This window comes from Oryzias latipes, chromosome 12 (assembly GCF_053564925.1).
Source record: "Oryzias latipes strain Hd-rR chromosome 12, Olatipes_Hd-rR_3.1".
In the NCBI taxonomy this organism is placed as follows: Eukaryota; Metazoa; Chordata; class Actinopteri; order Beloniformes; family Adrianichthyidae; genus Oryzias; species Oryzias latipes.
In genome coordinates, this window is record NC_136248.1 from 29,389,035 (window position 1) to 29,415,292 (window position 26,258).

Genomic DNA, 26,258 nt, shown 5'->3' on the forward strand with positions numbered 1-26,258 from the left:
TTGTTGTTTTGTTTTGCTTTCTCAACTTACAGTTTCCATTCAGAATTTTAGTGTTTTTGAATTGACCTTTAATTTTACAAGGGGGGTTTTGAGGCCATTGGCTACCAGGACATGACTGGCGTTGAATGTTGGCGGTTACGATGATGTCATGTCTGCTCCAGAGCAGCGTCTTTTGTTGGCGCCACAGGAACCGATCAGAATTGTGTGGAAAGTCCTGCTTAAGTGGAACCAGTTGGGATGTCATGTCATCAGAATGTCATCATTAATGATAACTTTATGGAGCTCATGTAATCGACATGATGGACCTCAATAAAGGGAGAAGATGGACCTCAAGGTTTCTGGTCCAGAACCGTGATAATTGCAGCCAAACTTGAGTCCAAAATGTTTCTTCTCTTTCAGATCGAGATCGTTTCCAGCTGGGAACGCTCTCCCACAGCCTGAACGTTAAAGCCTCTGGGTACCAGGAGCTCTCCGACTGGCCGGCCGTCGCCCCCGACCCGTCTGTGAGGAACGTGGAGGTCATTGAACCGGTGAGGAATCGCCTTTGCTGAAAGTCCAGAAGAACTTGCATGTATGAGCCACTTTTACGCATTCTAGCTGCCTGTAGAGCATAAAAACAAAAACAAAACAAAGACCAGCAAAAATATAGAAATGACTACATGAAATGTTAGAGTGAGGTGAAAAAAGTATTTGTCAGTTGCAGATTTTACAAGTCAATTGCCAAAAAGAATGAAGAACTTCTGAAAAAAATCTTGTAGTTTCATCCTCGAGAAGGTGTTAAAGTCTAAACTGCTATGAAAAATCTAGCGATGCTCATTTGGATTTTCAAATAATTCTCCAAAAATGTTTTTTTTTTCTTTGTTTTTCTGTCTTTTAAGGTGAAGGAGTGGGCACCATCACTTGGAAAGGCTAAACAGCCGAAATCAGATGCAAAATTTTACTCAGATGATGAAGAAAAGGAAGAGGAAGGATCTGAACGCAGCACCAGCAGCGAAGACGACAGCAGCAGCAGCAGCAGCAGCAGTAAAGGTTGGCTGTCATTCCTCTCTCTTTAACCCGGCAGGTTTGGCTTCGATAAACGGTACAAACCATAAGAGTTGCCCACTCCAACCCCTTCACCATGAGTCAGAATACGTTAAAGTGAAATCATTTTTTAAAGTTTAAATGAACGACGTTGGGTAACGGTGTCAAACCTTTCAATAGTGGGATAGTCTGACTAATCACTGTTTTTGTTTTTACAACGCAATTACATTAGGGATAATGAAAAAATGAACGGACAACGCCACAAACTAATGATAACGGACACCTCAAAGAGCATTATCTCGCTTATACACTAGCAAATTAAATAAGTATTAAACTGATTATTAGTATTTTAATCTTGTTATTTTTAACGTTTTTTTTACGCTGACTAGGTGTGATGCGTCGTCATGGTAACAGAACCTGCATCTTGAGTTTCAGGACTAACCAGCAGAGGAAAGTGGTTTATAAGTTTAGTGATAAAAAGCATCATTTCAGAGGTAAAGTTCACCTCTTAGCGCCTCTTTTTGTCCACATGAAGAAGCTTAAGTTTGTTTTACATAAACAAAGTCCACAAAAAGTTTCCGAGATGGTTTTGATTGCATAAATATCCACCATTAATGCCGATCATTAAATGTGGATCAACAAACGACTTATCTGTCATTGTCTGGTTTCCAACTGGTGTGTAGGTCAAGCAATAATATAGCAAATTTAGCTTATTCGACTGGAAATTTCACTTTTGTTTTTAACTATAAAGCGCTGTGAGCTGCTCATAACGTGGAAAAGGTCTTATGATATAAAGAAAAATATATTTTGAGGAAATCTAACTTTAGTTTTAAGCCCTTTAAGAACTAATGATCACAACAACGATCAACCACAGAATAAAATGTGATTAAAGACTCATTCTATTCGTCTTTTAATCTATTTTAAAAGAGTTCATTGTGGTATTTTAATGAGGATTATACTGTTTTTAGTCTTAAAAAAACGTGTTTTCTTGGACCTATTTTCTGCAGGTCGGCAGGAGGTCATTAGAAATTCATCTCTGAGTTGTGGGCGAGACTATTGGCACAGCGTTGAATAAGTTGAACATTTAAAGATCTAACTTGACATGCATCATTGCACTCATTACACTTTAAGTTTGCCAAATTGGGACGTCAAAAAGTGGCACTCCCGCCTACAACTCAGTGAATTTTAAAAGAACTTCTGTCGCTATGCAGAAACTATGTCCTAGAAAACGACACGTTTTTATATTTTATATAGATTTTATATACATATTTAAAAAAAAAAACACTGGGGATGATTTGAAAATAGATCAAAAGATGGTCAGAGTTAGACTTTAATCAATAAAATGGGATTGTTTTCAGTAAAAGATGGTTACATTTGTACTGAAAGTTTATTTTTACACTAATTTTCCTTAAAAACAGTTGAGGAGCTGGCTGTAACACTTAGTTTTGATGGTATATTATTGTTTTTATTGCAGACTCGGACAGTGGGAGCGAGGAGGAAAGCAGTGAGGAGTCAGAGAAGACCTCCAGTGGTTCTGGAGGGAGCTCCAGCGGATCAGAAAAGAGCTCCAGCGATGCTGAATCTGAGCAAAGGCAGAAGAAGAAGACCAAGAAAAGGACAAGGAAGCCAGCAGCTTCTGACAGGTACGCCCGAGAGCAGATGTTACCTGTTTCTCCCGCCTCTTCTTCTCATGTAGTGAATGACACAGGTGTTTGTCCATGAAGCGCAGGGGGTCATCTCCAACAACACTCAACTCCATCTGTTTCAAACATTCCTAATTTGGTTTCACCTTTGATTCCGGCTTTTATGCCAAGAACAGATTTCAACATCAACTGTCTCTGCGCCAGATTTGACTCAGTCGAGTGTTTTATTTGATTTGATTTGATTTGAAATGGTTTATTTCAAGCAATCAAATAGGAATAATACACAAACAATACAATCATCAGTTATACATTCATACAATGACGGTATCAAACTTAGGATAATTAGACATATTAATAAATATTGCTTGAAAGGGAGTGAAAGGAAGCGAACTTACATAATCCCACGCCTGTTCTACCGTAACCATTTTATTACATCATTTATCATTATCCGGTTGATAACTTTTATCAGACAGAATTAAGAATCCTGAAATATCAATAGAGCACACGACAAAGATGAAATACTTAAGTTATTTTGTAACAAATAACTTTTAGAAATCAACATGGCAATGAAGTATCCACAATATATGCAGATTATGTTACTTATAAAAGTCATTGATATGATTAAAAAATAATACTATAGCCGTAAAATAGACATAACACTGTTTCCGAAATATTCCTAGCAAAATGTGATCAAGTATTTTTTGGAGCAAGTGAAGTAATATCATGATAATATCATTTTAATGCTCAAGCTTTTAGCTGACTTTTACTTGTGTTCACTTCTGCGTGTTTGTTTGTTTACTAATATGCCTGTGTGTGTTTATTTGGGTCTCACTACTGATTTTGTGTTGTTTTAACATTGTGAAGCACTTTTGTGAGTCGCTCTCTGAGAAAAGTGCTATATAAATAAAGATTTACTCTACTTTACATTATACTTGCAGGTTTTTGGTTTTTGGGTTTTGGCTCTCGCTTCTGTCACACAGACGCTTTTTGCTTTATTTTTATTTGTAAAAAGACCAAATTTAATTTAAAAATAAGATGTGACCACTTAAAACCTGAACGAGGGGTCATCAATGGTCATGAAGACACGCTTATTTCAAACTGCCATGGCTTTTGTGTCCTTACAACCTAAAATATCATGACACTAATCCCTAAAAGGTATATTTGTATAGCTGCAGAAGATTTGTTGTTTTTCTGACCTTTCTGTGTGTTTTTCGAGTCGGACTGGCTTTTGTCCGATCATTCCAACTGCCTGTGAAAGCAGCATTTCTCTAGGTTTAGGTTTTTCCTTGAGGAACATCAACCTATTGGGACAATCAGCACCCAAATAAATACGCTTTGAATTAAAAACTCCAAAGTGTTCCATTTTAAATTATATATATTTATTTTTTCATCAAAGTTGAAGCCGGTTTTTATCCAAATTCCATATTATTTTTTCTCCTATGAGGTGGAAAACAATCCACGCATCTGCTCCCGGGTCGGTCCTTTGCTTCAAACTTTAGAACCGTTTGTGGCCCACGAGTCTGACATAAGGGCGCCATAGAACAGCATCACCTGCACAACACAAGTTCAATCAAGTTCCATTAGCCTTACAAACACTTACAAACACGATAAACTTACCACGCACACAGCCTTTTAATGACGATCCTTGAGGCGGCCGACAATCCTGCAAGACGCACCTGCACTCCTCCTAAGATGAGCCTGCTCATCTCAAGGACAACAACGCAAAAATCCACAGCAGGTGTACGGGTCAACCTCCCACACAAATGACTAAGACCTAATGTGATCTCATCCACAAAACACCCGCTCTGTAAAACTCTAGATCAGTCCTCACAGTGGCTACAAAGCTGCAACGGTAGAAGAACAGATACTAGTTTAGGCCAAATTCTAGAGAAAACCGTTAAGACAAAAGGGTCAGCTATAATCTCCTGCGAGCTTTTCTGGCTGCTGACATTTATTAGTCTGTGTTCCTGCCAAGTCGTTCTCTCGTCCGAAGCCCACGCTCACTTCCAGGCTGACCAGGCCGTTAAAATATGGTTGGTGTGAGTTCCATTAACAAGCTAATCAAGGAGAATTTTCCTCCAGTAGCGAAGCCCACATTTACATGGCTAATGGATAATGACTTTTGATTGGTCATTTAGCAGCCGGGTGTTAGCAGTGAATGCGATTTAGGTCATTACTACTGAATGTGCTCGCGCGCACTCTCTTTACACACTGGCAAATTTAGATTCTTCTGCACTCTGCCTAATTTGCTCTCAGACACACAAACTCGCGCAGAATGTACCTGATTTTGCTGTGTGACAGGCCGCCGGCTGACCCTGTTCTCTCCATTAGAGAGTATAATTAGAGCAACTCGCCCCGGTGCTCAAACGCGCGCACACACACGTATGCTGTGTAATTAGAGCAACTCACCCCAGTGCTTCCACAACAAACACAGCATAATGCCCTCATTATGGCCCAGTCATTTCAGGCAGGGCCTAATCAGGCCCACAGTGATTTATATCACTTTTTCCTGTTCGGAGCAAATGAAATCTGTAGGCCAAATTAATACTGGCTTTTCATCATCGCCCAAGTTAAAAAGCCAGTTACCGTCACAATTCCCCTCATTAATTTAACGGCTGAAAATCCCAGGCAGGCGGAGTAAACACTCATTATTGGAACAAATTGAAGAGGGACGGAGTAAGCCAAAGAAGGGAGCAAAAATCTTTGAATTTCTTTTTTTTGTGAGAATGCGGCATTAAATTAGCTTCACAAACAAAAACGAATGAGTTTTTACCCTCAAATGAATGAATTCGAGGGTTTCTGGAAGCTGAAGTTTTCACTCTGAGAACAAAAGACGGATGTTGAAAGGTTTTGACTTTTTATTCAACTAGAGTTCCAAATGCCCAGAGGACTTTTGACAGTGCTCCTGCATCAAATTAGTTTTTGGTTTTTAGGGAAATTCTTAGAAATTATGAAATAAAGAGGGGGCCGTGTATTGGCAAGAAAATGGCGATACGATACGTACCAACTGCTGCTCACTGGATAATTTCTCTTTTTCTGACCATTCTCTGTAGAGATGGTTGTGGGTGAAATTCCCAGTAGATCAGCAGTTATTTTAAGTACTAAGACTAGCCTGTCTGCCACCCAAAATCAAGCTGAACATATTCTGTTCAGGAGGCTCCGCATGGAGATTAATTGACGTGGTCAACAGCCTATCAGGACATAGAACACGGTGCAAAAAAAATAAAGAAAAAGAAAAAATAGTCCCAGTGACAAAAATCTACAGGTCTGCAGGGGATAACCACGATTAAACTCGAGGGACCTTTGAATTCTAATATGTCCCAAGACTGTAACGGAGAAAAAATAGCACAAGTTTTTTAAGACTATGACTTTAAAAAAAAACTTAGTCTGAAAACTAATACACCTTTCACATGGACAGAATTGAATAAAACAAATGTAGAAAATTTTCTTTTGATAAATAATGAAATATTTTTTCTATGCTCAATGTTGCCTGGTTGCCGCAACAAAATACTTTTCTTTGTTTAAAAAAAAAGGAGTTCTTGAATGTGACCAACACATTTCCTTTATAGTATGGTCAAGAGTATTTCCAGCACTGCTTTAGTGTGTGACTCGGCAAGCAGCTGCTGGATTAAACGAGAGAAGAACTGATGAACGCTCTCCAACACGACAATCTACTTCAGTTCAAACTGAGCAGTTTATGTGTCATTGAGCTCTGTAATAACAACTGCAAGAACATCTACCTCTACATGGTGTTCACCAGCTCTTGCTGTTTCGGTACAGAGCTCCTGAAAAAGGTTCCGTCTGCTGCGCTGCCATATAGCGGTCGAGAGTTTAAGTGGAACACAAAACTAGTCAAGCATATGTGACTGAAGTGTGTCTTTTCTTTTTATCATTTCTGTAATGAACTTGATAAATCTCTGTGAATTATTTGTTGCTGTAACTTCAGTGCTTGAAATCAATCAATCAATCAATCAAGATACTGAACTGAAAAGGTCGCTTATGTAAGGGATAACGGCCAACAAGGTGTCCATTCTCAGAAATTAACGGACAATGCAGCAGCCTTTGGGGTCGGATGGTTGCTTTTGTGAAGTCCGGAACATTTGTTTGTGCTTTATTCTTACTGTTTTTGTTTTAAATGGCCTTTAAACCATTTACATGGTGCTGATGCGTTGTGATGGTAATGGCTTACCGGAACCTGCCTTGACTGCAGCGGCAAAGGAAAACGATACACATGCTGAACATAAGAGCATCAGTTCAGAGAGAAAGTTCACCTCTTACCGCTTGTTTTTGTCCAGATGATGAAGCTAACATGAGTTTTAAAGAAGCCAGCACAGTGATCTAGAACATTTAAGCTATGTGACCACTTTTTTTTTTGTAAGATGTACATTAACACTGTGGATTATCACTTTTTTTATCCACACCCAGCAGCCAATCAGAATCGAGTATTCACCCGGACCATAAATATATGAATATTTGAAATTTGTTCAAATCAATACCGGTATTGCTAATTAAACTATAGCAATATTTCTCAGAACAGAATGTTTCCCCCCTAGACTTTTAGGGATAAAAAGGTCTGAATTTAGTTTAATCACTGAGCTTTTCCTGGTATAACCAGCAGAGATCCGTTCAGCTCTGCAGCATGCAGACATTGTTGTAAAACAAAAACCCGTTTGAAACGCATCCCTGCTGTGCTTTCGTTTGTGTCGCAGTGACTCGGATGAGAATGGAAACGCGGATCAGGCCAGCAGCTCAGCGACTGAAAGCTCCTCCGAGTCCGAGTCCGACTCTGGCTCGGACTCACCAGCACCCCAAAAGAAGGCAGAAGCCAACACCCAACCCAAGGTGACGTTTACACGCATTTGACTGCATTTGTTGAATTCCAGTTTCAGGACAAAAATAGACGCTCAGTTTGGTTATTTGGAGTGAAGTATTTGTGTTGGCTAGCTGACAAAACTTTAGATTAAGCCCTAAAACTACCATGAACACTAAAATATAGAGAAAAATGTTGTCGGAAAACTTTTAAAAGCTTTTGTTTAAAAACTGTGCAAAAAGTCTAAACCAGAGATCCTTCTACTACAACTGTCCAAGTATTTTTCTTAGGAAAATATGATGTTCCAATAATCAGAATTGATCAATTTCTCTAAAAAAAAAAAAAGGAGGAATGGACACCAATCAGCCTTTGGTTGCAGTTGTGATTGACATTTTTCCAGATAAACTCCAGAGTATCAAGAGGTTGATGTTGAATCAGAATTCTGGGACATCATTCGGCTTCTTGTCGTCTCCTCTTTTTGTCCTCCTTCAGCCTTTTGTTTCCTCATAATTATGTTCTACCCGTTGTGCTCATCACATTGTTTCTCCAACTGACTTTGCATGTCTGGGCTATGAAATTCTCATTTATACACTGTGTCATCTGTGAGTGACCTATGAATTATGCATCTTACTTTTTCCTCTGCGTGGCTTTTCAGGCTGCCCTTTGCTTACCTGGCTTCTACGTATACTCCTCCTCCCAGTCTCAATCAGTGAGAATCTGACGAGACGCAGCCTCAAAGTTTGTGCTTTTGTTGTTTTCTCTGTCCCGCTGCTCTTTGTTTTGCTGTTTCACGGTGAAACACAAAGAGTACAATTATAGGGGTTCCTGATGCAACTGATTCCTGATTGGGGTTCTTCTGTAAGAGGAACAATGAGGAGTGCGGTGTGCCCCACTGACCATAAAAATTCTATTTTTTTTTTTCAGATGGATGCGTCACAAGGACAGTTAAATGTCATTTAATTGAGGGATAATGCCCTTCGAGGTGTCCATTCTCTGAAATGAATGGACTTTGAGGAAGCACCCGTAGTACTTTAAAAGTTTTGAGTAAAAAGTGTAAAAAAAAAAAGAAAAACAAAGAAGAGAGAATCAAGCTCTCTAAGGTTTTGTGGGTGGCTCTCAAAAGAGCCGTTGTGGGTCGGTCTTTGGAGGAGAGAAATCCCGATTCTGGATATGGAGCTCCCATGGGTCTGCTCCCTCTGCAGGAAAGTGGATCATGAAGGAATCTCTCAGCTGGAGAGCCTCTCTGTTGGCGTCAACCAATTTCTTTTTTCCCGTGCAATGGCTGGTCTTCAGTTACCACAGCCTCATCACGGCAGGTTCCTGTCGTGCTTTGGACCTTATGAAGCTGTGCAGAACACGAGAACTTCACAGTCTTCAGTCAGGCGCCAAAAGACCTCACTATGCAGAAAGCATCCAGAGGGCATTCTTCACAAGCAACCGGGTTGGCGATAGGTCATAGTTGAACTTGAATCGCCCTTAGTCTGGCCCGTCTCCCAGGACCAGTTTGGTTTGGAAGACCACCCAGCTCCGGGGATCATTCTGGCACGCAAACCCCTCCACCACGATAAGGTGGCGATTCAGGGAGGGGATATTTATCAGTCACTAGCCAATCACTAACTATTACTGTGGGGAAACCGAAGTTCTCTGATAAAACCCACAAGACTTCCTGGCTTTATGTTGGTTCATTATAAACCCACATGACTGCCAGCCCTTAATTTGGTTCCGTATCTATACATTTTGGTGATTTATTTATTTATTTATTTATTATTATACTATTTATTTAGTCAAATTTGTGCTTTAGCAAACGCTTTGATCTCTTCTTGTCCTCATCTCTACTTTTTTACCTCTGACACCTGCACTTTTAAATGTAGTCTTTTAATATCCATCAAAAACATGCAAACATTTTGAATACATACCTTTCTGTAATTTTTTTTTGTTTTATTGTATTTACTGTTTTATTATATGCATTTAGTGATTATAATGTCATATTTTAATATGAAAAGTTTTTTCATTTTCATTATTTTAGTGTGTGAATTCACCTAATAATTATGGAAGCGTTTCTGTAGCATAACTAAAAATAAGTCAATACCAGCAAATACTTTTTCATTTTCAAAATGAATCTGGATTCGTTGACTTCAAATTAAAATTAAAAATATACCCACCAAAGCGCTTTTTCTTTTTGTTCCTCAACATCACTCTTTCTATCACTTACTTAAAATAATAAAGAAAATGTATTTGACATTTCATTTTCAAAAAGTTCTCTAGTAAATGTGTTGCAAAATTCATTTAGAAATGTCTAATTTGACAAATAAAAAGGATTAACAGAAATGCTTTTTCATTTTCACAATGCAGCTGGATCAAATGACTCAAAAATAAAATTAAAAATGCATAAATGTTTCCATAATTAATGGGTTTTGGCCTTTTGGCAATAATAAATTATCCTTTACTTATTGGAAATTCTGCAGCCAATCAGAAATGAGTATTCAAGGTATTAATAAAAAAAAATTCACAGTTGAATTTTACATTATCTATTTATTTTTAACCCTTTTCTGTTAATTGTCTTCTTTTGCTTTGTAGATGGCAGTAAAGTCCAAGAAGGAGGTGTCTCTACTGGATCTAGATGACTGTGAGTTTTCTTTTTCTTTTTTACTCACCTGCAACTTCAATCTGTCCTCATTTGGTTTCCTTTATTGATATCACAGATGTCAATCCAATCAAACTGAACTTGTTGGGGCGTTTTGTAATTTACGTCAAGCGATGGCCACATTTGCACCGTCTTAAAGAGCATTTTTTGAACCAGCCTTGTTCTTAGGAATTTTTACAAATCGGTTGGACTCTGAGGAAAGCAGAAACTCCAATGTTTTCTGCTTCCTGTTGTTTAGTTTCTCCTGTAGTCACAAACGCTCCAAAGCCTTCAGTCATCTCCTCCAGCCTGCTGTCCGACCTCGAAGGCCTCTCTCTTTCCAACGTCTCCTCCGCTGTGCAGGTCAGTGAACGCCTCACACGTGTTTGTTAGAGTTGGGCGAGGAAGATGACACTTCCTTCATCAACATGTGGCCAGAGTCGATTGTTCTTGTTGGCATGACTCTGGGATGGCGAAATGAGCCCCTTTCCCTCGTGGAACATTTCTGCTCCAGACACCAACTATTGACCTTTTCTGCCTTGTTATATTTATAGCCAGTCAGGACGCTGCAGCCGCTCTTCCTGTATCTCTTATAGTCTGCCTTTTCTTGCATCTCGCTATCCTGCGCTTCTCCACACCCTTGAACTCTATTTTTGCGTCTCATCTGTAAGTCCACCCACTCGCTGCCTCTTATCGCTCTCCTCCTCTGTGTCACCTTTCATTTCTCTCTGTCAGAAGCAGCGTCCCTTGTGTCTCCATGTTGGGTTATGTCTGATGGTTGACCTTTCCGGCTGTGACGGCTCCTTTCTCTCCTCGCCGTGCCATCGCCTCTTCATGTCGGGTGTTTTCCGTCTCTCGCCGTCCCCTGAGAGGAAAATGTCCACATTATTTTTCTGCTCTTACTGGGTCTATTTTGTTGGGGAAAAAGTCAGTTGTGAAGACTGTGTGCAGTTTCTGTTGAACCTTAAAGGAAAGAAACATGGCTCCAATTTTAAGCCTGTAATTCTTTAAAAAGTCTCTTTTTTAAATTTATTTCCCGATTTATTTCTTAGTGTCTTTCCCCTTGTTTCTGTAGATTATTTTCTGATTGATAAAGTAACATTTCCTGACAAGTTCTATCCTTGCTCCCGTTTTCCTGAGGGTTTAATCACATCATTATAGCTGTTAAAGTCAAAGAAATTAAATTATACCGTTCAGCTGCTTCAATTAGAGGAAAATTTGAAGGATTTTGCCTGTAACAGTTTTCAATTTTATCTTAATGATAACCCACTTAGGCATGAAATACTAAATAATAAAAATAATAATTCTCTTTAAACTTTAATAAAATTTTCAATAAAACTTGCTAATACTGTAAAGTGACTAGGAATTTAATCAAGCATCCTTAATCGTACAGTGATGAAATTGTTACAGATCATTTAATGTCCTCTTTTGTTGATGATTTCCTATATTTTCTTGCAATTTGGTTAGTTCTTAAACTGCAGATCGAACAGGATGGAAACGGAACACACAGCTGCTTTGGCGCCTAAGTTTGTGTCTTTTTGTTGTTCCAGAATTCCTTTAAAAAAATCAATTATAATAATAAAAACAACCCATTTATTGTTTTATTTTTACCCTCTAAACGGAAACGAAAATTTAAAAGATATTTTCAAGATTACAATAAGTCAAAAAAATGTTTACTTTATTATTATTAATTTGTCTAGTTTTTAGTCGTTACCATGGTGACCAAACTAAACCTGGATAAGGCAGTTCTTGGCGCTCGACAATGGTGTTTGGATGGACACACAATACTGTGGACCAACTCTCACATGAATTTACAGAGAACAAAATCACTGACGTGATGATTACTGTTCATGTCTCCATAATTAAAATAATGTACTTCAAGTTTAAGGAAATGAAAATGCATCAATTCTTTTAAAGGGCCTTTCTTGTGCAAAATAAACTTTTTGAGCTTTTATGAGATTGTTCATTCCTCACTTCACACATTCCTCTAAGGCAGTGGTCCCCAACCTTTTTGACGCCACGGACCGGTTTTTCGTCACTCAAACTTTCACGGATCGGTCGATCGAATGCAGGCGGGGGATATTTGTAGCAATACTATGAAGAAGGAAGAAACGTGACGACACGAAACCTGAGCTTTTATTTTGACATGCACAACATTGTACATCGCACAGATGTCATCATCTCACCTTCCCACACTAATGTTGCAAAAATGAAGTACTGTCTATCAAATGTAGCTTTTTTTTTTTTTTTGGAAGTGGAAGGCTCCTCTTCCGTCTCCTGGCTGGGCGTTTTCCCCTCGGCAAAGAAACTTTCCAACGATGTTTGTTTTTTACTCATTTTGCTAGCTCCTGGGTTTTATTTTAGCGGTTACCTATCACGTGAATGAGAAAAGCGCCTTGGCCTGTGTCAAGAGTGACATAGACGGATGTAACAGACAATCGGGCAATTTTTCAAAATAAAACATCTTTCAGATTCCGTAATAAATAAAACGATAGTAATGAAAGTTGTTTATTCTTTCGGTACCAAATGATCCACGGACCGGTATCAGTCCGAGGCCCGGGGTTGGGACTGCTGGTCTAAGGGATTTCTCTAAACACCTGCTCTCTGACCACCAGCCCCATCCAGTCCACAAAAACAAGCGGGTTCTCACATTGTGACATCACAAAGTGAGGAACAGCCCCTTCCAGGAAGAGTCTCTGCTGCCAGCCCCGCCCCCAAGCTAACACACACACCTACTTTCACAGTGGAGCTAGCGGTGATCAACAAAACATTTTCATTATAGGAGCACAATATGCATATCCATCACTAGGTTGATGCACAAGGAGCAGAAGGCGTCTTACTTCCAGGTTGGAAATTGATCTGCAAAAATAACTCGTATTTCATTAAAAAAATCATTCTTTAGTGTGCAAAAAGTCATATATTATCGTTCATGTGGAAATGGTTTACTATCAAAGGCTTAATAGCATGATGGAGGCCCTTTAAAAATATCTAAATGTAACATTTTCTTTCTATCATAAGAAAAAAAAATACTTATAGGTTTCCTTTTTCTTAAATGATCTTAATACAGGAATAAAAAGGATTCCATTGATTACTAAACTGATCAGACCCTCTACACGCACACGACACACTTCGTCGAAGCGTTCCCTGTGATCTTTTAATCCCGATGATGCTGTTTTTAGCCAAAATTAAAAAAAAACCTCTGCCATTTTCTAGGACATAGTTTCTGCAGCGCGACAAAAGTTCCGTAGAAATTCCCCTCTCAGTTGTCGGCAGGCCTCCTTCCCCTCCTCATTGCTGAGAGCTCCCGGTACTTACAGCCTTTCACACCCCCAACCTAACATTTCCAGTGCAACAAAACGGCGAGCGTCACTGGAGTCTTAAACCATAATGGACGAGGAAAACAAAGACGTTCATGGATCTAGTCGTCTTCAAGAGGATGCATCAGAATGGAGCGGAGCAGGGAGCTTGTGGCCCGCTCCGAGTGTTTTCTATGACACAAATGCGTTCCATTTCCAATGGCATTTTTCATTTCCTCCTGATTCATAAAGAAATACTCTCAAATGCAATTTCATATCAATTTTCTTTCATGTCCTGCATCACCAGAAAAATGCCACAAGAACATGTTAAAAACTCTACAAAACATCATTTTTCTCAGGTTTTCATCAAAATCAGACTATATTGATGCCCCTAGAAGATAACAGAGAAAACCTGTTATGCATGAAACCCCGTACTCTGATTTCTCTGGTAACCAGGTTATCCTCAAAAAAACGCACCTTTTTCTCAGTTTGTGGGTGAACTATTCCGTTACTGAGAAGGTCAAAGTGAGGAAAGTTACAACAAAGTTGTGAGTTTTTTCCCTCCACATTTCGGCTCTAAGGTCTGCTTTCTGTACTTTGTTGTGGCGTCCGTTGGTCTCCGTTCGGAGTCCGCCCGCCTGTCAGTCACCACGATTGACATCTGCTCTCAGACCAGCGTTTATGCGGCTCCAGTCTTGTTAGTCGTTCTCTCGTCTTCAGACGAAGGCCAGGAGGTAATGGGGAATAGAAATGCAGATTAGAACAGGGAACTTTTTTGCGCATCAACATCTGATTTAGAGTCAATTCTATGCATAAATACACGATGGGGTTTGGGGATTCACAGACAAGGGTAAATAACCTCACCTTTATTCACATAACCCCCCCCCTTCATGCCTACACTGAAGCTCATACCTGCACACACGAACACGCTCTGGCCCTGGTGTCATTTCTATTTCTCAGCAATCTGCCCACAGAGGCAGCAAGTCTGTCTCAGCTGAGCGCTCGGCCCTTTTAGAGAATTACTGCATGGTTATCAAAGGCATTTAGATTAACCCCGGTCACTGTCTTTGACCCGCCTCCCCCTCCTCTCCCCCTCCTCTCCCCCACGTTTCTGCATGCTGCCGCTCCCTCTAATAACATTTTGACATTAGGATCTCTCGCAAATGCTTCTAAAGTCCCACCGCCTCCCCCCCCCCGAACCTCCCCCGACCGCTGTCCGCGTGTGCGGCGGGGTGGCCCAGGCTGATAACTTTTCATTCATAATTAGCGGTCGGCGAATGGGACTGCGTTGGGGGGAAATTGAACTGTCAGTGGCGGGGCGCGGGGCGTTTGACCCCATCACACCCAGAGGGGGCCATCATAATTTGTTCATTTGGTGTCCATCAGATGGGCGCCAGCGCACCCCCTCCTCCCTGCTCGTCTCCCTCCTCACCCCCCGTGACCTCCCCCGGAGTGGGCGCTCTGGGTTCACGTCTAATTATGAATCAGCAGGAGGACCTCCAGCGCCACGAATATAGCGGCTCCTGCCCTCCAAACCTCCCGCTGCCACTCAAACGGCAGAGATTGCTTTTTAAATGGGAATAAACGTCCGCCAGGAAATGGACAGTCAGCGGCGGGGTCTGAGCAGCCAGCCGGCAGCGCACGCCGTCGCTGCTTTAATGCACCTTTGTCTGCCATTAATTAGGTTTTTTAATTATGCGCTACATTTCATGGCTTACATTTCATCTTTCAGATGACAGGGTTGTCTCGTGTTGTTGATGGGTTTTTTGTTGTGGTTTGTGATGGAGACGCTGTGAACCCGCCTCGAACAAGCTGGTGGATTTATGCAAACACTCCAATTGAGGGCATAACCCTTCATTTTTGAGATTTCTAAACATAATTATGAGCTCGTGTCTGCACCTCCGATAGCTACATGGCTCTGATACCAAACCATTTCTTCAGTGGAAGCAGAAGTTTTGTCAAAGCTCATTTTTAAAAAGATGGTATTAGAGAAAGCCATAGATTTAGTTGGGCAGAAGTTTACAGCCCAAAAAAATACCACTTAATTGTTTTTAGTTTCAGAAGGAACCTGAGGTGGTTACAGATGCTAACAATTTCCAACTCGAATAAAAAAAAACCTTAGTCACTGTGGGGTTTGGGTTGTGCAGGCCTGTAAAGGGTCGTAGACACGAGCGGCAGCATCTTTCCAAGAACGCAGGTGTGCCTTTAGTTCCCTTCAAGGCTCCTACAGCTACTTTAAGGGATGTCATTAAAAATAGAACGTATCATTTTTGCGTGTGGCAAATTTATCATTAAGTGTTTGTTAGTCTATTGGAAGTCGCACGCACTTACGACGTATAGGTAATGGTGTTGTACAGCACTTTTACGCTATACTCTACTTTGTTATACTCTGTTATATTCTACTTTGTTATACTCTACTTTGTTATACTCTACTTTGTTATACTTTGTTATACTCTACTTTGTTATACTTTGTTATACTCTGTTATACTCTACTTTGTTATACTCTACTTTGTTACACTCTGTTATACTCTACTTTGTTATACTCTACTTTTTTATACTCTGTTTTACTCTACTTTGTTATACTCCGTTATACTCTACTTTGTTATACTCTACTTTGTTATACTTTGTTACACTCTGTTATACTCCACCTTCTTATACTCTACTTTGTTATACTCTGTTATACTCTACTTTGTTGTACTCTGTTATACTCTACTTTGTTATACTGTACTCTGTTATACTCTACTTTGTTATACTCTACTTTGTTATACTCTACTTTGTTGTACTCTGTTATACTCTACTTTGTTATACTCTACTTTGTTATACTCTGTTATACTCTACTTTGTTATACTCTACTTTGTTACACTCTGTTATACTCTACTTTGTTATACTCTGTTATACTCTACTTTGTTATACTCTACTTTGTTACACTCTATTATACTCTACTTTGTTATACTCTACTTTGTTATACTCTGTTATACTCTACTTTGTTATACTCTACTTTGTTGTACTCTGTTATACTCTACTTTGTTATACTCTACTTTGTTATACTCTGTTATACTCTACTTTGTTATACTCTACTTTGTTACACTCTGTTATACTCTACTTTGTTATACTCTGTTATACTCTACTTTGTTATACTCTACTTTGTTACACTCTGTTATACTCTACTTTGTTATACTCTACTTTGTTACACTCTGTTATACTCTACTTTGTTATACTCTGTTATACTCTACTTTGTTATACTCTGTTATACTCTACTTTGTTATACTCTACTTTGTTATACTCTGTTATACTCTACTTTGTTATACTCTACTTTGTTACACTCTGTTATACTCTACTTTGTTATACTCTACTTTGTTATACTCTGTTATACTCTACTTTGTTATACTCTGTTATACTCTACTTTGTTATACTCTACTTTGTTATACTTTGTTATACTCTACTTTGTTATACTTTGTTATACTCTACTTTGTGCTCAGTACAAGTTTCCCTATTTTTCGCTGGCAGACTGCCCATGTCCACCCGAAAGGCAGATGAAACAAAGGCTTAGCAGTTTTTCTCGAATAGTGGGGGCGACTACCTGGGATCATGCAGTTGATGTCAGTTATTAAATGGTCGGTCGGAAGACACTGACAACGTCAGTGACTGCGATATCCAAACACAGAGGGCGGGAAATATTTAATTAAGACTTCAGAAAGGCAAAATATTTAACGAGGATGAAAAGAAACGTTGAGCCAGACGGAGAAAACAAGACACCCAAAACTGTCCCTAAAGCGAATACAAAGTACTGGGATTCAAAATATAAAAAACATTAAACGTGGTACAATACACCGGCTGGAAAGTGAGATACTTTATGATTAAGAGGGAAACGCGATCAAACCTTTTCTGAAAGTTTTGGTTGCAGATGACATGAAACCAAACAAATTAAGGCGTCTCCTAACAATAATGCATCCTAATCATGTCCCCAATTTTGCAATATTTACATGCAATTTGAATTTATAATACATTGGTTTTATTTGGTTTTATTTTTTGTATTAAATGGATTAAGTAGTTAGCAAAAAATGTTTAGAGTTTACATGAATATTATAATTTCTTGTTTGAAAATAAAGGAAAATATGTATTTCTTTATGATTTAAAAAAATGTATATGAAGTTATTGATTGTAGATAATTTGTCTCAGTTTAAGTCGATGTGATATGTCTGGGTCTGGGTCGTCCTTATACAAATGTCTGTGGTACAGACAGAGCCTTATCAAAGCCATGTGTCGAAAATATCGATTTTGATTTAAAATTTACATTTTTGCATGTTTTTTAAGGCATGCAAATCAGTTTTTTAACATCTAGCATCACATGTAAACATTTCAACACATACATGCAGTGGGAATTGCCTATACTTTAGGATTCGGTTTAGGCAGTTTTATTTTTGGTTGAAACAGTGAAGACATCTTACTTCATTCTGTTCACCTTGCTGACCTTCTATGAAGGAATTCAGCCAAAAGACAAACAGCCTTTTTTTCATTCTTAGTTATTCGTCCACTTTGCCTTTTGTTCTTTTCCTGACTCTTCTGTTTTACTAGGATCAATCTTTCCAATATCAAATGATCATAAAATACTCAAAATAGTTTCAAAATCATTCATATAGAAATGTCAAAAGAAAACAATTTCGTAATTACACGGTTTCCAAAAACAAATTATTTATAAATGCAAATGAACACGAACCAACTTACGCGATAAGTTGTTCAAAAACATACCGACGGATGTGAGCAGTACTTTGATTGACATCAGATGTACAGTGATCCCTCGCTATAACGCGGTTTACTTTTCACGGTTTCGCTACTTCACGGATTTGCATCGTGCATTGTGTTCTGCATTCTGATTGGCTAAAAAGTCACTCCGCTTCTTCTCTACCTGTGCGTCAATAACGTTGCAGTTTAATATGTACACATAAGTAAATCAGCTTGCCAAATTTACAACACGTACGTGCAAATCATCTTGCAATTTCGAGTTTCTCTAAAACCCATAGAAAAAAGAGCGACAACAACTTCCTATCATTATGTTCTTCTCCCGAACAAACACAGCTAAAAAGAAGAAAACACTGTAGAGCGGAGTCGGGATGCAGCGGCTCAGTCTGTAGAGCAGTGAAATACACCTGAGTCACTATTTGTCCAACTTTACTTTGTATTTTTTTCATAATCATTTTAAATTTTCTCCCGTTTAGTCCAATACTCGGGTCGCGGTGGGCGGGGCTAATCTCCGCGATTTGAAGCCTTCTTTTCACATTTCTGATTAAAATTATTATTTGACAGTACAGTGCAGAAGTTATTTGTTGGAAAAAAGTTTCTAAAGTACTTTTATTCGTGAAACAAATGCTAGAGCCTGTAAAATGGTTTGTTCTTTCTTTTCAATGTATAATACAGGATTTAATTGTATATTAATGGTAAGAAAAAAATAAAGGTTTCTACTTAACAGATTTTGCCTATCACGGGCTCTTTTTGGAACGTAACCCCCGCGAAAAACAAGGGTTTACTGTATTGAAATTTCTGCCACGGCACTAGCGCTCATCATCATCTATCAAGGGAGACGTCAGCGTCTTCTTCAGGCCGTGGAGCGGCGAACTCCTTACACGGCGGCTACGGACTATTTTTGCTATCCGGTTTTGGTCACTTGACTCATTTAACTTGGAAAAAAGTGTTTCTATCGCAGTTTCCATCACTTCACAAACCACCTCCTCCAAGCTCTTTTTTTTTCTTTTATTGTCGTGTTTCCATTGGGGAAATGTATTATTGCAAACCCATTTTGTTCAATTTCATAGTCAATGGAAACACAGTTTGTGAGAACTCTGGCATGTTGAGTTGAAACGGGTTGTTTCCACATTAGGAGCAATTAAAACTGCATGAGTTGATTCTTAGAGGAAACAAATGCAAAAGTACAAAGAAGACCAGAAGCTTATCTTTGATTTTTCTTCTTATGGTCTAAGTTTGTTTTAGGCTTCAATGAACGATTCATCTGTGTGTTCTATCAGTTTTATACCAGTTAAACGTCTTTATTTGTGTATTCAAGTGCCTAAACCATGTCATTCTTAAAGCCTTTTAAGGTAAACAATAACCATGTATATAATAATATATTACCTTTGGCACACAAAATAACACCTTTTTTTATGAAATATTTTCCAATCCAGAAGTAAGACAACTCCATCTCTGAGACACCAGTGTTTCCTCCTTGTGACGATAACGATAACCAAGACCCGGCCTCGTTTCGCCACTTGTAGATCTTGCTTAAGTTCAAACAGTCATCGAAAAATAAGTCTAATATTTTAGAATGAAAAAGATCTGATCACGATGGAAGATTTGTGTATATTTGGCGAACCGAACGCATTATGTACAGGAAACACGGCACAGAAGAGAGATTTATCGTTTTTGTTGTTTTATCTGAAATATTCTTGAAATATTTCAGCCATTTAGATTTGAAGGTTGAAAATAAGTTATTAAGTTATTTTTACATGATTCAGAATTTTCAGAAACATAGTAGTTTTGAAGTAAAAAGGTTAATTAAAAGAAGATATTTGCAGGCTTTATTTAAATTTGACATTAAAAATGTTTCGGTAGGGAGCCGGTTTAGCTCGTGCTGGTTTACGGCGCCTTCCGTCCGTGAAACCAGGGTTTGACTCCGGGCTGCTCCCTGTTCCCTTCTCTACCTCTGTGCCGGTCCCAAGCCCGGTTGCTTTGAGAGGGTTGCGTCAGGAAGGGCATCCGGCGTAAGACATTGCCAAGTTTACCATGCGACTCGTTCGCTGTGGCGACCCCTGATGGGAAAAGCCGAAAGAGAAACAACAACAACATAACCAGGCCATCAGTAATTAAAAACACACATTTTTATTGTTTATTTTTAGAAAAATTATATTATTTTTCTACAAACAATCTTTTGCGTTAAAATGTAAACATTTCAGTTAACGTTGCCCAGCCTTTAAACAGAACAAACACAAAACATTTTCTAAAAGTTTACAGCCTTTGTGATTCAGCTCTTTTAATTACAATCAATGAGTATTACATTGTAATATGCAATAATGATTACTGAAGTGTTTAAATTACAATCAATGAGCTAATGATTTTCTTTACTTGATCTGCAATGTGTAGCAATAATTACTGGTTTAATGTGATCATGTGTTCTAATGATAATCAATGATTATTACATAATGGTTACCATTACTGTTTACTGAAATCATGCATGAATGTTTTCTGAAGACAATCAATCATTTTGTTACTTGAAATCTATCGGATCAAAAACCGGATTACAAAAACTGTAAAATTATAAAATGAATTAACTCAGGATTATATAATTTGGCTTCTTCCTGCTCCTTTTCAAGCACCAAATTAAGCTCTACTTGACTTTAGTTAATGATCACTGTATTTAATTTAGCAAATGGGATTAAAGTGACTTCTTTGTTTTGTTTTATTTTATGTCTTTTTAATCTATGCATTTCAACATTTCTGTAATGAGTTTGATAAATATGTGTAAATTCTTTATTGCTTTGACCACAATGCTTGAAATACATCAAATTAAATCAACGTCCAGTTACTAAAGGTCATTATTTGTTCAGTTTCCTTAAAGTCCGATCATTTTTTTTGATGTATTTTCAAATCGGTCCCAGTGGTCTCTTAATTATGATTATGCCGTCTTTAGCTAAAATCCAAAAGCTTTTGTAATATTTAAGAAGTATTTTCTTCAGAGCAGCAGGAGCTTATTAGAAATTCGCTTTTGGGTTGAGAGTGGGAACGTTGGCTCGGAAGTTAGCTAATTTCCCAGCATGCCTTTGTTTACTCTCTCTCCCGTTAGTGACAAGTCCCTCACAAGCCGAAGCTAACGTTAGCACTGCAAAAAAAAAAAAAAAAAACAGCGATTGGGGGTATCAAGCCGCACAGTTTAGAGCCAGATGCCATCTCAGACGAGGAAAATAAAAATGTTAATGTTAACGATTAAAACATGATTAAAGAAATGCTCAGAAATGCAGTTTTATTCCTAAATTATTTTATACATGTTCGTCATTATGATAAAAACGTGTTCAAAACCCCCAAAACAGCATTTTGTGCGTCTTTAAACTAAACTACCTGCTGAAAATTGGCGTGTTTGTTTGGAAAAAACATCTCAGTCTGTGGACAAATTGACGAGTGTTTCAGTATCATTCATAAATATGGTCAATGGAAATATTAAAAGTTTTATCTCCAATCATGCATGGAGTTACACCGCTGTCTTTGAACAGTCTTCTTCTATAAATCCAAACAGGATTTATTTAAAAATGTTCAAAACGACTCATTTATTTAATATCTAATTTACCGACAAATTGGCCTAAATTTGCTAACCTCTGGCTGAATGTGCTGGAGAGGTTTCTTCTTACATTAAAGGAGTTTTAGGCGCCACTACTAACATTTATTTAACTCAATTTGCAGTCAAGGTCTTCGTGATGCTCCTCAATTAATTGTCATCTTCTGACTGAAGGGAACAATTAGGACCTAAAGTCAAACACATGTCCCTTACTTTAATCTCCCCCAAGTCTTGTCGAGTGTAATGAAACCCTGTCGCTGATGTCTGAGGGAGTTCATGTCTGAAAAACAGAAATGGATTTTTAATATATGCCCATGAATCTCTTACTTCTTGCCTTTTAAATTGGCCTTCTTGTGCTCCGCACGAGGCGGTTAGCCCTTTTGAATATGTCAGCTGGATTTTCAGGTCATTTGCCAGAGAGGATGATGGGAACGGTGCGTCCGGGCTCTGAAGGTGACTGGTGTCTGAGTCATCCATCACAGTAGCTTCCTTTAAGTTGATGCATAATAGGGCCTCTCAATCAACTTCCTCGCTTATTGTCACCTTCCTCCTTCCAGTCCGGGCTCTGAGCTGCGAGTCGGACCTGAAGGAGAAAAAAATATAGGCAGAGAAGTCAAGGTTACATCCCTCCTCTTCTCTTATTTACACTTGAGGTGTTATGGAGCGCTCCGCAGGACGGCGGCAGATTGAAGGGACTCGTGTGGGCGCCGGTGTCAGGCTTTTAACGGTCCACTGTGTCAAATTGGTGATGATAAGCATTTTGATGCCCTGTCCTGTTGTGTGGAGCGAGGCGCAAGAGGACCTTGAGGCAGGATGTCTCTGTCAGGGAGGTAAATCTCTACTGCGATGGGGTGGCAAACATTACAGCCAGCTTTATCGACACGGACTGCTCTGACACATGCAAAAGTGGCCCTATAAATTCGCCGGCTGGCGTTGGCGTGACGGGCGCCGGTGAGGGTTCAGCGGAGTCACGCCACGACAGCAAATGTTTGCTTGACCTCCTTACAAGCGCTAGGATGGGGCGAGCACAGCAGACGCTGCTGTCTGTCTCAGATCATGTATACCCATAGGACACAAGTCCTTCAGGGCTGTTTGTCTTTTGTGACTTTTAATAATATTGCACAGTTTTATTTTAAATAAAAATGTTATTTGTAAATTTCATCTTCATGTGGTCTATTAAACCGGTGAGCACCAGTTTTTACTTCAATAGGGGCTCAAACATAAATGCATTTAATGATGATCGCCCGATGACATGTGTTCAAAAGTTACATGGTTATTTTTGTCTTTTTCTTTTATTTATTTGCCCCAGAATAACAGGTAGTGCCCTCAAGTGTCCATCAAGAAAGAGTCTTTGTAAAGATATGTTTAAAAAGAAAAAGAAATCATCTTCTTTAATCAATTATTGCCGTCACTCAGAGAAGGCCTTTGACTTTAGTTAAAGGCTACAGAAGCTGTTCTAAGTTACTTTTGTGGGGTTTTTCGTGGCACAAAGACGTGAAGTGTGTATTTATTTTTTTTGGTTTTGTTTTCCACATGTGACAGTTTGTGTTCGACAGCACGCCGCACGCAGCGTCGTGTTCGTCTGAGCCATGTGATCCAGCTAATGAGAACTGACAGGAGACTTTCACCCCCAACCAGTGCCAATATTTTTCACGTTTGCAGTGTGATGTTCGGGAGAAAACATGACACTAAAGCTTCCTTTGTCTTTGCTCAACGATAATGCAGTGAAAGGTAAAAGCCCCCCCATATAGAGGCGGCGTGGTCCGGGCAGGCGCTGCTGCTTTCTGTTCATTAGAGGCTGTTTGTGACGCATGAGCTTCAAACCTGTTCCTGCCTCTTCTTCATTTTATACCCACCAGAGGTAATGATTAGATAATTAATGCAGGTGACGTGGAGGTTCCTGTTGGCGTTTTACCTATCTGAACGATAAATTATTGATTTAAAAGATTGTTGGAATAACAAACATCCTTTAACCTGCAGTCCTGAGTGTTTTTTCTTGGTTTGTCTGTTTAGGTCACGTCTCCGTCTTTCGGTCCGGTAAAAACCTACGAGCTGCTGCACCACATGACGGGAAAAGGGCTGGCGGCCAAGTACCATTTCCCCAGACAGCCATGTTTGTACCAGCCCAGCATGGTGTCGGTGCAGGTCATACTGACCAACAACTCGGACCACGCCCTGGAGGAGATCCATATAGGGGAGCGCAGCCCGGCCAGCCTGAACGTCCACTGCTTTAACACCATTGGTGAGTGGATCTCCTCCACCTGGAACTTGGTGGGGGGCTGATCCTGCATCGTCTGCAAAAGAGCTGCAGGATTTCAAAATGAGGTTGTAGATGTTTTCCACTGAAATAGATTAAAGTATTATGTTATAATCCACAATATGATTATGCCATCATTATATCATCCAATAAATTAATAGGAAATTATATGAAAGTTAATTTATAAGCAAATTTTGTCTACAAAATCTTGTAATTGAGAGGTTTTATTTGAACTAATAAGGGTTTTATGGTGAGACTGCTGAGAATTCATTAGCGGTGACTTTAAATTCCAATGTAAGTCACAGAATCTGGAAGAAAAGTGATCTTTTCTGCATTTTTAGATGGAAAATAAACACTTTTTTTAAACTAAAAGGCAGAATCTAAAGACGATTCTAGCAAATATTAAATGGAAAAGCAAATTGAATTAGTCAAAATCCACAACAGTTTGGTTGAAGCCATGTTTTATTGTCCTTTCAACACACAGACATAAAAGGACATTTGTTCAGAACAAACTAAAGCAATTATTTTGAAAATACTTTACACACAGAATAATATTTTTACTTATCGTTTATACATTTTCAATGATTTTCCACTCAAGCGTTTGTCAAAAATGACCAGCATCTCAACAGTTTGCCATGAAAAGAATATCAAATGCAAATAAGTTTATTCTTTATCTATTTACCTTTTTTTTTTAAAACAAGACCAAAGAAGTTGTTAATAATTTGCAAACGTTGCTGCATCCCTCAAGTTTCAACAATCACAGCAATTTGTCTCAATAAGACCCACGATGTGGACAGTTTTCATGTCTTGTTTTTAGCTTTCTTTGCAAAATCAAAGACAGCAACACTTTTAGCCATTTATTTATACAAAAAAAAGAACAGTAAAGAAAAATGAGCAAACTATCAAAAAAATTCAAATATTTACCAAACGTTTCAAAAAGGTTGCGATTGATAACAAAATAACTGTTTATTGAGTTAAATATTTGTCAGAAAGTAGAAACGTAAAGCAGGAGTTTCTTGTGTTAAAAAAATAGTTATAAAACATTTAATATTGTTAAAACCCATAATAGTACATTTTCAACATTAAAGGCGTATTATTCATGGAAAAAGTTTTCCATGACGTAAAACATCTTCTATATTTTATACAATTTGATTTGATTTCGATAAAAAGGAAAACATAAAAAAATAACCTACAGCACATAAGACTCAGTTATACATCACACGTAACACGAAAAGACAGAAAAAAATAACTTTAAGACATAAAGGATCACAGAATTTTAACGTGATTGAATCTAAGAAATTCTTTAAAACTTTAAAATCTGCCTTTAATCTCATTTTGTGGTTATTTAATTTAATTCCAAAACGGTCATCATCATTAATGGGAAAAACATTTAAATAAGAAGAAACGTTGCTCCTCCTTACCTCACCTTTGATCTCAACAGTGGTTGGGATAGGCTCCAGCAACTCAGGGATCCTAAAAAGGATTCTATACATTTAGAAAATGGATGGAAATGTTGTGATAAATGGGTTGGTTGGTTTTTTCATCTCAACAGTCCGACTACAGTTGATTCCTCTGACGGCTCTGTTTGACGCCACTGAGGTGGAAGTGACCTCCAGGAAAGGATCGCACCTTGTCCTTTGGGTTTAACCTATTGGCTCTGTTTTCCCTTTTTGTTTCACCGGCTCACCAAATGATGGTTAACAAATTTAAGGTTCATGAAAAATCAGACATAGACTCCAACAGAATGAGGACCTTTTTGGTTGATGATATCGTCTTTGTCCCCTTAGTCCTCCTGTGGATTAGCAGTTGTTTGGAACTTTAGGTCTAGGAAAGAAAAGCTCGGTAAAAGCAAAAGGTTCTGTGGTAAAAAGAAAAAATATCAACCAAAATGTTCTTAAGTTTAATCATATAGTCGTATTTTTGCTTTGTGGTTCCATCAGTAAGAGAATTGAAGTGTATTGAGTCGTTTTATAAACATAAACCATTGATGAAGCTTCTATATTTAACTGTTGTTGCTTCAACAATAAATAATTTGACTGTTTTGGTCAAATTTGCACATAAGACTAATAAATGAAGACAAAGAAAAATTGAAAATTAAACAAAAACCAAATAGAAACTCCTTGGGTAGCAGTTGAGGTCACCTCTGCTCCTTCAGAATCACTCCAGGTTTTCTCTGACGAGTATAAAACGATTATCAAGTCCTAAAAATCTTTTAAACCTTCAAGCCGTCGGCTCAGCAAATAGCCTTGTCCCATTCACACCGGCAGAAAGCAAGCAATATTCCTCCAT

General features: G+C 38.6%; 1 protein-coding gene across 4 annotated transcripts in view; it reads left to right on the plus strand.

Moving 5' to 3' along the window:
* Positions 1–26,258, plus strand: part of ap3b1a (adaptor related protein complex 3 subunit beta 1a) — an 82,789-nt gene that overhangs the window by 40,705 nt on the left and 15,826 nt on the right. For 2 of the 4 annotated variants that reach the window (XM_011481459.4, XM_011481458.4), the window contains exons 17-23: positions 400–530; positions 879–1,029; positions 2,498–2,666; positions 7,376–7,508; positions 10,054–10,102; positions 10,359–10,462; positions 23,726–23,954. In XM_011481459.4, the coding sequence (XP_011479761.1) occupies positions 400–530; positions 879–1,029; positions 2,498–2,666; positions 7,376–7,508; positions 10,054–10,102; positions 10,359–10,462; positions 23,726–23,954 (966 nt within the window). The remainder of the gene's footprint in view (positions 1–399; positions 531–878; positions 1,030–2,497; positions 2,667–7,375; positions 7,509–10,053; positions 10,103–10,358; positions 10,463–23,725; positions 23,955–26,258) is intronic. The other 2 variants (XM_078956031.1, XM_078956030.1) reach the window with 1 other exon arrangement.